A 14,628-nucleotide genomic window follows, 5' to 3' on the forward strand; every position below is an offset into this window, starting at 1 on the left:
GAGGCCAATAGAATCACTGCTTTATCTTTCTTTTGCTTTTAGTTTCCCCAACAGTGCTAAACAATGTCTATGAGACTTTTTTAGCATAGCACTGCTACTAAAAGTAGAAGAACATTTAGGAAGTTGCTTGGAGGATAACTTACTGCTTATATGATATCATACCACCCAAAAGCTAATGGGTGGATCTTGCTAAAGTGGCTTCTTGTGGTTTTACAGTGTGTAGTCAACAATTGGGGTGTGGCTGCTGCTCACTAATGTGGGAATTATGTGTTCATATGACAAAGTAGATTAAGAATATTTCCCTTTAGGGTAAAAGAAACCGCTGACTGTCTATTATGTGTCATGTACATCTTAACAACCGTAGGAGGGAAGATAGTACCTCTGCTTCATAGGTGAGGGGATTATAGTTCATAGAAGTTAATTAACTCGCGCAAGGGCAGATAGTAAACAGCATAGCCAGAATGCTAGGGGAGGTCTATATGACTCGAAGCCCATAGTCTTTTTCTCTCTACTACAATAATTGCCTGTGGTGAGAGGGGATCTATAAGTGAAGGTTTAAGTGTATCCTTGTTTACTTTCTTTGCAGAAAATGGGAAAAGGTAGAACACGTTAAGTCATATCTAATTCTTTCTTTGTAACAGATAATGAACCAAGCCAAGTCTCAGAGCCCAAGAAGACTTTGTCACCAACTCCTGCAGCAGCAGGACCAGGTCAAATGGTAGATCCAAAACAGGGGCCACAAGAACTTCAGGAAAAGAAAATCCAGGTGCTTGAAGAGAAGGTTCTCCGACTCACAAGAACAGTTCTTGATCTCCAGTCTTCCATTGCTGGAGTGAATGAAAACCTCAAACATGCCATTCAGGACGATGCCAGCAAAATGTTGGCATCATGGCTCAGTAACCTGCACCCCCAGCCAGTGCCTGACAGTGCTGTTGGTGGAGACACAGAAACTGTCCAGCTTCCTGATGTCCTCAACAATAAGGAATCTGGCATGAAGGACATCAAGTCTGAATTGGCTGAGGTCAAGGATGCTCTGAAGACCAAGAGTGACAAGCTGGAAGAGTTGGATGGGAAAGTAAAGGGGTATGAAGGACAGATCAAACAGCTCCAGGAAGCTGCCCAGGGCCCTACGGTGACCATGACTACCAATGAACTCTACCAAGCCTACGTCGATAGTAAAATTGATGCCCTGAGAGAGCAGCTCATAGAGGGAATGGACAGAAAACTGGCCGATCTGAAGAACACATGTGAGTACAAGCTGATCGGTCTCCAACAGCAATGTGATGACTATGGGAGCAGCTACCTAGGAGTGATTGAGCTTATAGGGGAGAAGGAAACAAACCTGAGAAAAGAAATAAATGATCTTCGAGCCCAGATACAAGCTCCTTCAGCTCAGTCTAATTGCTGTGGTGGTGAAAAGAATGGTGACTTTGGGCAACAGATCAGGATGTTAGATCAGAAAATCGAAAGAGTTGCTGAAGCCACCAGAATGCTGAATGCACGACTGGATAATGAATTTGACCGCCTTGTAGTTCCAGAGCCAGATGTGGACTTTGATGCAAGATGGAATGAACTAGATGCAAGGATCAATGTGACAGAGAAGAACGCGGAAGAACATTGCTTTTACATTGAAGAAACCCTTCGGGGGACCATTAATGGCGAGGTAGATGACTTGAAGCAACTTCTTGATCAGAAAATACTGTCTTTGGAAGAACGCCTGGGTAGTGTTCTCCTAGATGTGGCCAACAGCACCGATGCAGGACCCACTGCCCCAGCCTCAGGCTTACCGGGTGTGTCAGGGGCTAGGAACAAACAGGTCATGGTAGAGTTAGATAACCTAAAGAACAAAGTTCAAGTTGTTGAAGATATTTGCCTGCAGAACTTTCAGAGAGAGCCTCATGGTATAGAAGATACTTTGCCAAGTGGAGAAGACCACATAATGGATGATAGTTTGAACCTTTTGAAATCTTTAAATGATACAATGCATAGGAAGTTTCAAGAAACTGAACGTAGCATCCAGAAACTTCAACAGGATTTTAGTTTTCTTTATTCTCAACTAAACCACACAGAAGACCATGTGAATAATCTCCAGAATGAACTGAGCAATTGCAGAGAAGGTAAAAATGTTGCAGTGGGTGGGTTTTCTAAGGGGGGTGAGCAAGAAAGGACGGTGGAACCTCTCCCATCTCCCCGGGACCCCATGGCTCATTGCTGCAGCCAGCTAGAGGAGAGGTGGCAGCAGCTGCAGAGCCAAGTCCTTTCTGAGCTGGACACTTGTAAGGAAAATACTCACGGGGTCCAGAGGGACATCTCTGTGGTTGAGAGCAGGGTGTCTCAAATGGAGAAAACCTGCAGCAAACTGGACTCCATCTCAGGAAGTCTTCAGAGGATCAAGGAGGGACTCAACAAGCATGTCAACAGCCTCTGGAGTTGTGTCAGGCAGATGAATGGGACACTCTGGTCACATTCCAGAGACATATCTGGCTTAAAGAATTCAGTCCAGCAATTCTATAGCCATGTTTTCCAGATTTCTACTGACTTGCAAGATCTGATCAAATTTCAGCCATCAGCAAGTAAGTTGACCTTTACAATTCCATTTCTTGTATTTGTTTGCATCATGTATTGTGCTAGATTTTGGATGGCCTGTGGAATTAACCTTATCAGTGCTACCCAAAGTGTGGTTCATAGATCTATGCCAGTTTGTGAATCACTGGTGCTGAATGGCAATGAGATAAATACCAACATTGAGGGTATTTAGACACTTTTATTTAAAACGATTGGACATCAGTGTCACATTCAAGCACACCACCTATGCATTTTGCAGAAGTATCAGTCGACAACAAATTGAAAATGACGAGGAATACTCCTTCGCCACAGGGAAGATGGCTGAATGTTGATCTCTATATATTTTCATGTTGGTGAGCTTAGATTTAGGGTCAGGTTTTTGACGTAACAGCTTGGAGCCTGGATCTTGTCCCATTAATTATTTAGGGAGTCTCCTGCATGCTTATCAGTTCACTTCTCTACAAGCATCACTTTTTGTTTGCAGATATCATGGTAACCTTTGTCCTCTTCATCTTTGGGCTACCCCCTATTCCCTGGAATCTAAGGCTTATCTGATGGCAGGTAGAGTACTGTCCTGCTCCTTTCCAAAGGCAGAGACAAGACCACGCACAAAAAGCATTTTAGAGGCAGTGACTGTGTAAGGCCGTATAATGCGTAGAATAAGCACTAACTATGCTTACGGCAATGCTTGCTGCACGTTAGATTCTCTGCAAATGTTTGTTGGATGAATGAATGGTTCCTTAATAATATGAAGTAATACATGCAACAAAGTTCATTTATTTGTTACTTGAGGACTCAGCCCATCACCCCTGAAGGACAGAGCTTCTTTTGTGCCTGGATTCTTTCATTTAGGTAGTCTCAATAATGAGGCAGCCTTTTCTAATCAGAGGCAGGGAGGGAAAGTGAGTTTACATTTATTGAGCACTCCCTGTATACCAGCTCTGGGCCAGTTCCCTCAGGGAACGTGTTGTAGAGCCCCGCAACAACCTCGTGGGGGGAGGGTGCATGAAGGGCTTGTTGGGGGCCAACCGTATGCCCAGAAGGACCCCACTTCCCCATCTGCCCTCTCTCTGTTTTCTCCTCTCTTCCTTTATCACCTTTTCCACCTTGCTCAAGTCCAGGTGACAGAGGCCTTCCCACACTGAGATTTTGTGGCCTGGAGTGAGCCTCTAGGATTTTATGTCCAAGCTGAGACATAAAATCCAAGGAGATGAGGGCTGGAGCATGAGTGACAGATGAGCGGGTGGCAAGTCATATGCAGGTCCCCAAGAAGCTGGAGGGTCTGGGGTAGCCGGGTGGGAAAATGCTTCAGATGTTCCCAGAGATAAGAGGTTTGTAGATAAGGAGGTACCAGGGTAGCCAGGACCAGGGAGCTGGCCTCCACCCCAGTGCTGGGCCCACTACATATACTATTTATATTCCTCCCCTCCTCCCAGGCCCACACAGCTCCTGTATCTCTGGAATGTTGAGTAAAGGTCACAGCCCTGTGTGTGTTCACAGAATGATTGTCCTTGGGGTGACAGTGCTGTCTGGACTGGGCTTTATCATAACAGATTGAACCAGATATTTCCAGTTGATTTGCAACTCCCAGGCAGTGTGGGAAGCTGTGTTAACTCTTTCACACTTGTCTGTTGAAGGAGGATTTGGAGGTGAATGTCTTTAAAGAGAATGTAGCTTCTAAAAGATTATTCTTCTGGAATGAATTCATTGCTGTGAATGTAGAATGTGTGGACTTTTAAGAATTCCATTGTTTGCAAGGAACCAAAAATAAACAAGCAGAGCCTTCTCTCTCCTTGTATAGCATCCAGGTCTAGGAGGTCTGGAGTCTGAGTAGCAGAGGTCCAGGGGCAAATCTGGAGCTAAGGTCACAGTGAAAGTCACACGTCAACCGGTTAAAAGTCAACAGAACATTGACTGAGCACCTGCCGTGTGCAAAGCTCTGTGAGAGACGTGGAGATAATGAGTAAGCATGATCCTTACCCTCAAGGCATTTTCAGTCAGAGTGGTAAAGACACACAGGTCTGCAGGAGGATGAATGTGAGAATATGTAAAGGTCGTGTAGGGGTTTATTCTTTTAGTTCATAAGAGCCTCTATTATGTGGTAGTTAATGAGCTATGTGTGTGGATTCTGTGGATGACAGTGCATGCGGCAATAACAGTCTGGGAGTCAACAAGCTGACAAAGGCATGGTCACAAGAGTGGGGTGTGCATAGGCACACTGGGTGTGTGGAGAAGCACCTGCGGCCACTGTGTGGGAGTCAGAGAGGGCTCCTTAGAGGAGAGCGCCTCTGAGGCAGGCCTTCAAGGTTGAGTAGGTTGAGAGTTTAGAGGCTGGAGGGGTGAAGAGTGAGGTGGAGTGATAAGAGAACCTTCTGGAAGAGGTGTTACTGGAACAAATAATTAAGGGACAGTTAGGACCCAGAAAAGCAGGAGGGGAAGGCGTACCTGGGGAGGAGTTGCTATGAATGTGTCAGTTATTTATTGCTGTGTAACAACCTACTCCAAATCTTGGTGGCTTAGAACAAAGTTGTATTATTTTCCATTATTCTATGCATCAGGAACTTGTCAGGGTTTGGCTAAGCTTGGCTTGGTGGTTCTTCTACTCCATTTGGCATCAGCCTGAGGCAGTCCCCCAGCTGTATCAGCTGGCAGTTGGGCCTGGCCGGGCTGCAGGGCCAGGAAGAACTCAGTCCCATGCCCATCACCATCAGGTTTCCTCCATGGGGCCATTCTCTCTCTCATCCATGTGACTAACTTGGTCTTCACAGTTTGCCAGTCTTGGGGTAGTCCCACTTACTGCATGGTGACTGGAAGCTGCTAGGCCCCTTCTGGGCTGGGCGCAGAGCTGCATGGCATCCTTTCAAAGCAAGTCAGCTCTTGAAGGATGGTGTGGTTAGTAAGTGTTGGGAGGGAAGGAATAGTAACGATAGTTATCATATCTCCCTCAGTGAGTAAAGGTCCAGGGATGAGGACACCTGTTGTAGGTCTGGACCAGTAACCAGATTGCTGGCCCAGGGATGCAAAGCCTAGTATTTCTACCCAGTGCACTGCCCTGTGCTTGGATGCTGTTCTTTTCTTCAGAAGCATCCCTAGGGGGCCTGAGCTATCTCGGAGGCAGCCAGTACAGGAGCAGAAGGCACTTCAGCTGATGCTCAGTTAGATCCAAGTCTGTTTTGTCTCCCTCCCATTAGTGCAGATGTTCTTCCTTGGGACCTAAGAGGGACTCTTGAAACTTTTTTTGCAAATGTTGGCTATTTTTTTTTTTAGACCAAAGGTCCATGGCTTTCGACTACGACTCAGAGAGGTGCCTAACTTCCAAAAGGTGAAGAACCAGTATCTCACCCTAAGCTCAATAAAGAGGTTGTGATGCCCCTCTGTTGGCCCCCTCCATCCCACCCATTCATGCCTATACTCATTCATTCAACTGGTATGAACCGAGCCGTGTCCGTGCTGCAGGGCCAGCCCGCTGGAGTGTTGCACTCTAGTATGAAGACAGTTTGCTCAGCCAGTGATCAGTTGGCAAGGAAAGACACAAGAGAGTAAGTTCATGAGGAATGGGATACAGCAGTATATTTTAGGTGAGTGGGCAAGGAGGGTTGCTCGGTGGAGATGACCTCTTTGCAGAGCCCTGCAGAGATCTGTGGAAAGTGTTTCAGGCAGACAGAACAGCATGTTCAAAGGCCCTGAGGCAGTAATGAGTTTGCCCTGTTTGAAAAACTCAGAATGCTAGTATTAGGAAGTATATGAACAATGCAGGGGGGGCGGGGGAGGTCCTAAGCCTTAAGGTCAGAGAGGGGGTAGGAACCAGCTCATGTAGGATTTTACATGCTATGGTGAAATATCTGAATTTTAAGTCTGATGAGAGACCACCAGAGGATTTTGAGCCAGGCAGTGCTTATTATTTCCCAGGTTTGCAATCCCTACCTCCAGGCTTTCTCTGGGACTTTGGGCAAGTCATGTATCTAATTACCTCACTTTTCTGCATCTATTAATTGGAAATACCAATGACACCTCAAAAAGTTGGTTTAAAGAGGATTAACACTCCAAAGGAGTGGAGTAGTAAACAGTACGTGGCCCCTGGTGATCAGTCAATATTACCTATTTTAACCCTGTGTCTATTATAATAGATGTTTACTCTGCTCCTGGCTGAACTTCTCTCCCTTTCTCTTCCTTTAAACCCCCAGGCACCCAGTCTCCAGCAGCTGTCCACATAGTCTGTCCACATGGGACCAGAGCCCTGAGTGTCGGACTCCTGTCTGCTCTGTGGAATGCTCTGGATACCTGGTGGGGGTTTACTCTCTTTCCACTTTTCTTCTTTTCTTAATTGGTCAGGTGGAAAGTGTAAAAAAAAAAAACCTAGAAATCTCCTCTCCCTAGCATTCACGTTCAAATACTTTTGTTGATGAGAGGCTCAGCACTTAGGACAAAGTTAGGTTTGTAAGTCCTTTGTCCTTCTGTCTGATGTGGCCATAAGGGGTTGGCTGTCTGCCTGGACACGCTCACTCCCATGGTTACTTCTGGCCAGCACACTCTCCCTTTTCCTTGGTCAGCATCTCGTGTGGCTGGGGTTGCTCTGTGACGGGCAGCTCCAGGGTCTGCCCCCAGTGTGGGTGAAAGGCATCTCTTCTCGCCTGGGCCCCAAGGACTCCAGTGTTGTCAGGAAGGCCGTGGCCAGCTGCCACACTTGACAGCCCGAGTATCCCTGCCTCCTGGTGTGACATAGATGCTGAGTCCTGCCTGGACTCCAGTGTTTCCGCTGTGCCTCTTACAGTGCAAGAGAGGGGAGTTCCTGGTGTTGAGAAACGTGGGGCTCTGGCTGAATGGAGATGCCAGGCAGAGGAGTATTTCTGTGCATTGGGGAAGCTTTCTTACCCTACATCACAGTTCCAAAAAGGGACGTGCCCGCCTAGGTGCCATGATGTTTCAACAGACTCCAGTGACAGCAGCATTACTTCCTTTTTCAAATCTCCCCATCTGTCTCTTCTGCTCATGGCTGAGGGATGTTTCTTCTAGTACTTGAATTATACTAAATACAATGTTTCATTTAGGAGGGTTATAAGAGCCACATCTTTATCAAGTTGCTTAATGCAAGCTTTGCTGCAAGAATGAAAAAGCACAGATTTTCCAAATATTTAACCATAAAACCTGGCCAGGGGAAGAGTGGTCTGTTGCCACAATGATGGTGTGGGCTCCCCATTTGAAATTGGCTGAATCTGGGGCCAGTTTAGGTCCAAGACAAGACAGCATGATGGAACACGTCAGGGTTTCATAAATATATAAAGGCTAGAATAAACTGCTTACACTCAGACCATCCTGACTCCAGCACTACGCACCCTTTCACCCTGTGGGCATCTAGTGTTTGTGATGTCCTGTGGTGGGAGTAAATAGTAGCTACTTTTTGGCATCCTAACTTTTTGTTTTTTAATTATTTATTCATGACACAGAGAGAGGCAGAGACACAGGCAGAGGGAGAAGCAGGCTCCGTGCAGGGAACACAACGTGGGACTTGATCCCGGGTCTCCCAGATCACACCCCAGGCTGCAGGCGGCGCTAAACCGCTGGGCCGCCGGGGCTGCCCTGCATCTTGACTTTGAATTTAGAACCGTGCTGTTCTTGGGGCTGAGCTCTCCCGCAGCTGATTGGAAAAGTCTTCTGGGAGCTTTAGAAAAATAACTCCTGGGCTCAGTTGGGAGATTCCTGCAGAGTAGGGATGAGGTGAGACCCAGGAATTTGTAATCAAATTTGTAATTAAAACAACCGCTAGCTCTGGTCCCAGAAGCATAAGGAAGGCCACTCCAAGCGCAGCAGGATATAACCTCCCAGGGCCAACCGTCCCCCAGAAGGGGGGAGAAAGAGGGAGGAGAGAAGAGGAGAAAGAATGAAAGGCCTGGCTTTCCCGCTGCCCAGCAACAAGAGGGGACCTCGGGGGAGCCAGTCCACCTGCGGGCTCTTCCAGCTGTTGGCACCATGTGCTTTCCCCTGCAGGTTCCTGCAGCTTGACAGTAAGTCTGAAAACCAGGGAGCGGAGATCCTGTGCATTTCCGTCGGGATTTTAGAATCAGCTTGTGAAATTCTACCAAAAAAAAAAAAAGAAGGTTCCCAAGTGATGTTGAGGCTCAGCTAGGGGAGGCTCCCCCCGCCCGAGATCCCGTGATGGCCACTTCCTTCCCGTTGCAGATGCCGGGCCCCGCGGGCGCCGCTGTGTGTGCAGCTCGTGGCCTCTGGGTTGGGCTTGTCGTGCAGCCGGTCCAGGGCCTTGGGGGGGAGGCCCTGGGCCCGTGCGGCCGCTCGCTGATCGCTGCTCGCGGGGTTGCCGGCTCCATTGGGGCTCGGGTGCTCTGGGTCGCAGCGAGGGAAGCCCCGCGCCCCGGGTGACAGGAGGCCGCCGCAGGGCTGGCCGCCCGAGCCCCGGGCGCACGAGGCGGGAGGGCTCCGTGGCCTTCCCGCAGCCCCGACGCGAGGCCAGGTCTGTCCCCCGCCTACCCCCCCCAGGGCCCTCCTTGCCCCTGACTTCCACCCTGCGGCCGCCGCCAGCCTGGCCGCTCAGCCTCAGCTCCTGGACGAGTGGGGAGTGTCTTCTGCGGGCCTCCGCTTCGGTACAGTCGGAGTTGGCTTTTATTTTATTATTTTTTAAAGACTTTATTTATTCATGACAGACACAGAGAGAGAGAGGCAGAGACACAGAGGGAGAAGCAGGCCCCACGCAGGGAGCTGGACGTGAGACTCGATCCCGGGACTCCAGGATCCACTCCAGGCTGCAGGCGGCGCTAAACCACTGAGCCACCTGGGGATCCCCGGCGTTGGCTTTTAGTGCGAACCCGAGCGGCGGCCTTTCCGGGCTGGGGACCAGGCCTGCTCTAGTGAGGCCACAGGGGCGGGTGAGGACTGGAGCACCGGGCGTGCGGGCCCGGCCCCCCTGCCTTCGCCTCTCGCCTTGGACGCCCAGCAGCGACACTGGGCTCTTCGGGAGAGCGCAGTTCAAGGGGTCACCCTGAATTAGAAACACGTGTTGAGCTCAGAACGCCATCTGCCACCAGGAGTCATCTTTCCAGAAGGAACAAAATGCTGTCCAGTCTTTGTTACAACCTTCTAATAAATGTATATGTTTTGGAAACACCCAGTGCCCGGGGCGGGGGTGGGGGGAGAAATGCCTGGACCCAGCAGCCTGCTTGGGGGGGGGGGGTGCCGGGGCCGGAGAAATGCCTGGACCCGGCAGCCTGCTCCTTACCGTCCTGGCTGAGGTGGCTTGGAGCAGTCGGTGGCCCACAGCAGGCGTGGCCACACTCCCCAAGGAGAGCCGTGCAGCCTATTGGTTCCATTAAATGCTTTCATTCTCTTTCCTCTGCCTTCTACCAGTGTGACAAGCCAGGTGCTCAGGGAGTAAGGGACGTAAGAGCTGCCACAGTCTCTGCATACCAGCACTACCCTACTGGCCCCCCCAAGTGACAATTACTTCTAGCAAAATATTAGCCTAGTGTGATGGTTGGCAGGAATTAGGGCACGGCCCATAGTACCTGCCACCCTTGCAGCCTTCATTCATTCACCAAACCAAGCACTTAAATGTCTCCATGTCATGTGCGAGGGCCCTGTGCCAAGCTGAGGGTAACACATATGAAAATGTGTCCTCACTGCTCAGCACCCAGTACAACAGGAACAATGTTTAAAAATTGAAAGAGTCTTTGGAGGCTCAAAGTGCTTCAAGGCTCAGAGGCAGGATTGTTCAAGCTCTGTTGGGCAGATCCACGATGGCTTCCCGGGGAGGCAGAATCTGAGCCGGGACTTCAGTGAGGCTGCAGGAAGGGGCTGCTCAGGGAGTGTGGTCATTAAAAGAAAAGGCACGAAGGCACGGAAGCTGGCACAGGGCTGGCACCAGGAAGGACACTGTGGCTGCGGGAGGAGTTGGAGCAGGTGGAGGGCTCGGGAGGTCAGAGGAGATTTGGTGGGATTTCCTGAGCATTGCGAAACTATGCAGATTTTTGAGCAGGGACCCTGGCTAGAATGCTTTCGAAAGAGCAGATGCAGAGTGACGGCAAGGGTAGAAACAGGCCGTCGGAGAGGGTCTCCCGCGATTACATTTTATAAAATAAATAAACTGAGAGGCTTCCAATGAAACCAGCCCCCTGTTCTCACCTATCCCTGGCACTTTTTTAGCTCCCCAGAGGCAGCCGTGTGCAACTCTGAGGGCTATCTTCCCTTGATATTTACCTCTATAGTTTTAAATTGATTCATTAATTTTAGCTTTCTATATAGATATTACATACATAGTCCTTAGACATTATATATTATGTATCAGCTGTAGGCATTAGTTTACATATTAGGATTACTACTATCTCCCCTGCTTCCTCCCTCTCTCAACTCCCAGTAGAATTTACAGAAAAATCAGTAGTCAAACATCTGAGACTAATGATAACTGAATTAAAAAAATATCAGTACTCAGCTGTTATGAGCTAAGTAGTTCAACATAGCTGAATATCATTATGTTGCTTTTTGGTTTGCTTTTCCTTGAATAAGTAGCAGTGTTACATTATTATTTGCTAGATTTTATGTATCTATTTTGGATTCCTCTTATCCCAGGACATCCTCTCAACATAATTTTATATTCCATAAAAAGTACCAGATCATTTGTTAGTTCCATTTTTTTATCTTTTATTTTTAGTTCATGACCTCCCTTCTGAGGTTCTCACTCTTCTGATCCAATCTGGACTGCTTAGTCTGTGGACTTGCTAAAGGATTTTCAGTTTGAAACTTCCTTCACTACCATCCTTGAACCTCTCCTGTCTTGGATTGTTGTCTTTTTTTTTTTTTTTCATGGTTTACGTGTTTCAGTGGAGCATGTTTTCCAAGCTTTTTAAGGAAACAGGCCTGATAGTTTTGTGTGTGTGTGTGTTTTAAATATTGCATGTCTGAAAATATTTATTCTTGATGGATATTTTGGTTGGGTATAGAATTCAAGGTGAGCAGTTATTCCCTCAAAATTTGAAGACTTTGTTTCCTTGTCTTCTGGTTTCTGTTGAGAAGCCTGATGCTGCCTTTTGGATTCGAAGTCATTTTTAAAAATTTTCCCCCCTGAAAGCTTCTAGGATCTTCCCTTTGCCTCAGTATTCTGAATATGTGCCTTGGTTTAGGTCTTTTAATCAGTAATTGTGCTGGAATCAAATTGTGTGTGTATTTGATAATTCTCGCCTTATCACCTCATCATCCTATGTCCCAATTTTTCTGACTTTTTTTTTCAGGGAAGATTTCTGGGTTGACTAATTTCTTATGGTTTCCTTCCTGTTGTCTACCATTTCATCTTCCTGTTTTACCTTCTGAAAGATTTCCTTGATTTTTGTTCATTTTATTTGCTTATTTTGGCAAGCATATTTTTATTAGCAAAGGCTCATCCTTATTCTCTGATTATGCCTTTTTTTTTTTTTAAATACCGATCTATCCTTGCCTATGGATGGTGTTTTCTGTTTCTTTTAAGGGTTTCATGTTTTTGTTTTCTTGCATTGTGTGTTTCTTCAGAGTTCCTTTTTGTTAGTTGGATGACTGTTTTGGTTTTTTTCTTATTGGAGGCTTTCCTTGCACATCAAGTTGTCTTGGCTGTGGTTCACATTTAAGTTGAGGCACTGGATAAGATTTCATACTAGTGGGCTTCCTTATGGGATGAAGATTCTCCCTATCTCCAACCTAAGCTATATAAGTAAGTGTTCTGGGAGCTGAGCAGGAAAGCGGGTTGGGGGGCCTCCTAATTCAATGTATAGACTTTGTGTTTCCAGACCGTTTTCTCATTTCTGTCCTCTGCTGTGGCTGATGTCTGCCTTTCTGCAGTCCCTCTGCCTCGGTTTCTGTCTAACTCAGCCCTTCTCAACCTGAGTTCTGAAGAGAATTGAGGCCTGATGTTGTTCTATTGGACAACATGAATTCTCTTCTCTGCATTTAAGGGTTAGTTCTGTAGTATCCTTGGGATGACTGAGAAAATGGGGAATCATTCTCCATAGGGCTTAATTCTCTCACGGAGCTGGTCAAGAAAGGCTGTTTGGGGCTGGAGGTGGGTGAGCTGTGTGGCACTGTGGTGGAAGGGAAGCATGTGGTTCATCCCCATCGTTACCTTAGTGAGTTTTAAAACTAGACAGCGGGTCAAAATACAATCACTGATTTTGCCTGGACACAATCGTATAGATTTGGAACCTGACCATGGCAGGCTCCATACAGACCGCAGGAGTAGGTGGGGTTTGCTTTTGAGGCTGGTATCTGCTGGTCCTATTTATTTTTAGATGCCATGTGGGCCCTCAGGCAGGCTTCCTGGAAGCCTGGTTCCTGGAACATATTCCGAGGAGGGGGGGGTGGCAGCTTCCTGGCTGTGTCACAGCGCCATCCCATGAGCGCAGGGAATGTGAATCAGAAGGTTCCTTCTGTGGGAATCCCCTCAGTTGGTGATCTTAAGACTGTGGCGAGAGACATGGGGTGTTGCTGCTCCTTTGGGCCCGGTGCCTGCTGCAGTGGTGCCTCAAGCTCCCCGACACCTGCTGGGATCACTGTGGCATCTGCATTTGGCAGGGCCTGAGCCTGTGGAACCATCCATAGTGACTCCAGGATGTGCTGGTTTGAGAGAACGTAAGGTGGTTGGGGCAGCAGGTCCCTCTCAGTAAGTGGTGATACACCTATGGTATCGTCACGTGGTGAAATCAGAAGTTTGGAAGTGAGGCCAAGAACGGTGCTGTTCTGGGGAGTGCAGCCATCCTGTAGAAAGGCTGAGAATCCTCCCCTCAGCCTGGCCGCTGCACAGGGGGACCCCCAGACCGTCTCACTGGCTCCTGGGTGGCCTGAGGGTAGCTGGACCTGTGGCCCACCTTCTGAAGCTCTGAGGCCTGCTGTCCCCACGCTGTGGTGGCTGCTGTGTGTTCACCCGTCGATGCTGCAGGGACCGCCACCAAACACAGACCTTCACGGGGAGCCTGTGGCTGAGCAGTCAGGTTGGAGGCTTTTTTAACCCTGTGTTTCTCTCCACTTTCCAAATGCTCAGCGGAGGAGCCCCCTGAAGTGCCCCCGCCCCCAGGAAAGGCTCCGCAGGCGCCTGGACAGCCCTTGCAGCCGGAGCTGGTGGAGGCACCCACGGAGGCCTCTCATCCCAAGCCGACCCCTCTGCTGAGGCCCAGCGCCCCCCCGCTTCCTGAGGACCCCAGGAAACGGCTGCACACAGGCCAGCGGCCTGTCCTGCCCCAGAGACCCCCGAAGCCGCTGCCCCCGCCAGCATGGCCGGGCTGGGCAGGGCTGCCCTTCTTGCCCGGCTCCACCGGGGTCATGATGGAGACTGGCGAGGCCGGGCCTCCAGGGAGGATGGGCGTGTCGGGGAGGGGCCTGCTCCAAGGCGTGGATGGCCAGACCGGGCAGGGGCCCATCCCCAGCGCCGAAGGCTTCGCGGGAGCACCAGGTGAGGCCTGAGAGGGGGCCTGAGACCACGTGGAGGGGCAGCCTGAGCCTTAGGGGTCGACTGCAGGGGCTTCTTGGGCGTGGGTTCCAGCAAGGAGCTCTCCAGGGGTGCTGAGGGATGAGTTCATGCTAATTGGACCCCCAGAGGCTGGGGCACCCCCAGGGATGGTGCAGTGAACACTGCCTCCCATGGGCTGGGACGCTCGGCCGTCCTCCAGGCAGGAAGTGCCCCTGGGAGACCAGTGTGGACTGGAGCCTGCGAAGCAGAGATACACTACCCCTCGCAGTGGGTGGGCTAGAAGGTTCTGGCTCAAATCAAGCTATGTGACCACAAGCTTTGGGACCTGGGGCAGCCTCGTAACCCCTGTAGGGCTCCGTCACAGGCAAAGTGGGGGGTAACAGGAGCTGGGGTGGGGGGGACGGCTGTGAGGGTGAAGGAGGAAAGCCTTGTTGGGTGCTTGGCCGGTGGGGGCTCCTTGCGAGCTGCTGTTGGGGGCAGGGGATGGCGCTGGGATCCCTGGAGCTGCCGGGTCTCCTGGAGCTGTCCCAACAGCACTGTCACGGACACTTAGTAGTTCCATGTCACAGGGGGCAGCTGAGGCTCAGGTCACGTGGGCTGCAGGAGGTCAGTGCAGACCTTTGCGTGGG

The 14,628-nt window shown here is 49.5% G+C and overlaps 1 protein-coding gene across 2 annotated transcripts in view; it reads left to right on the top strand.

Moving 5' to 3' along the window:
• Positions 1 to 14,628, top strand: part of EMILIN2 (elastin microfibril interfacer 2) — a 58,530-nt gene that overhangs the window by 39,452 nt on the left and 4,450 nt on the right. For both annotated transcript variants that reach the window (XM_055323750.1, XM_055323751.1), the window contains 2 exons: positions 642 to 2,573; positions 13,574 to 13,981. In XM_055323750.1, the coding sequence (XP_055179725.1) occupies positions 642 to 2,573; positions 13,574 to 13,981 (2,340 nt within the window). The remainder of the gene's footprint in view (positions 1 to 641; positions 2,574 to 13,573; positions 13,982 to 14,628) is intronic.

Source organism: Nyctereutes procyonoides, unplaced genomic scaffold, assembly GCF_905146905.1.
Source record: "Nyctereutes procyonoides isolate TBG_1078 unplaced genomic scaffold, NYPRO_anot_genome, whole genome shotgun sequence".
Taxonomy (NCBI): domain Eukaryota; kingdom Metazoa; phylum Chordata; class Mammalia; order Carnivora; family Canidae; genus Nyctereutes; species Nyctereutes procyonoides.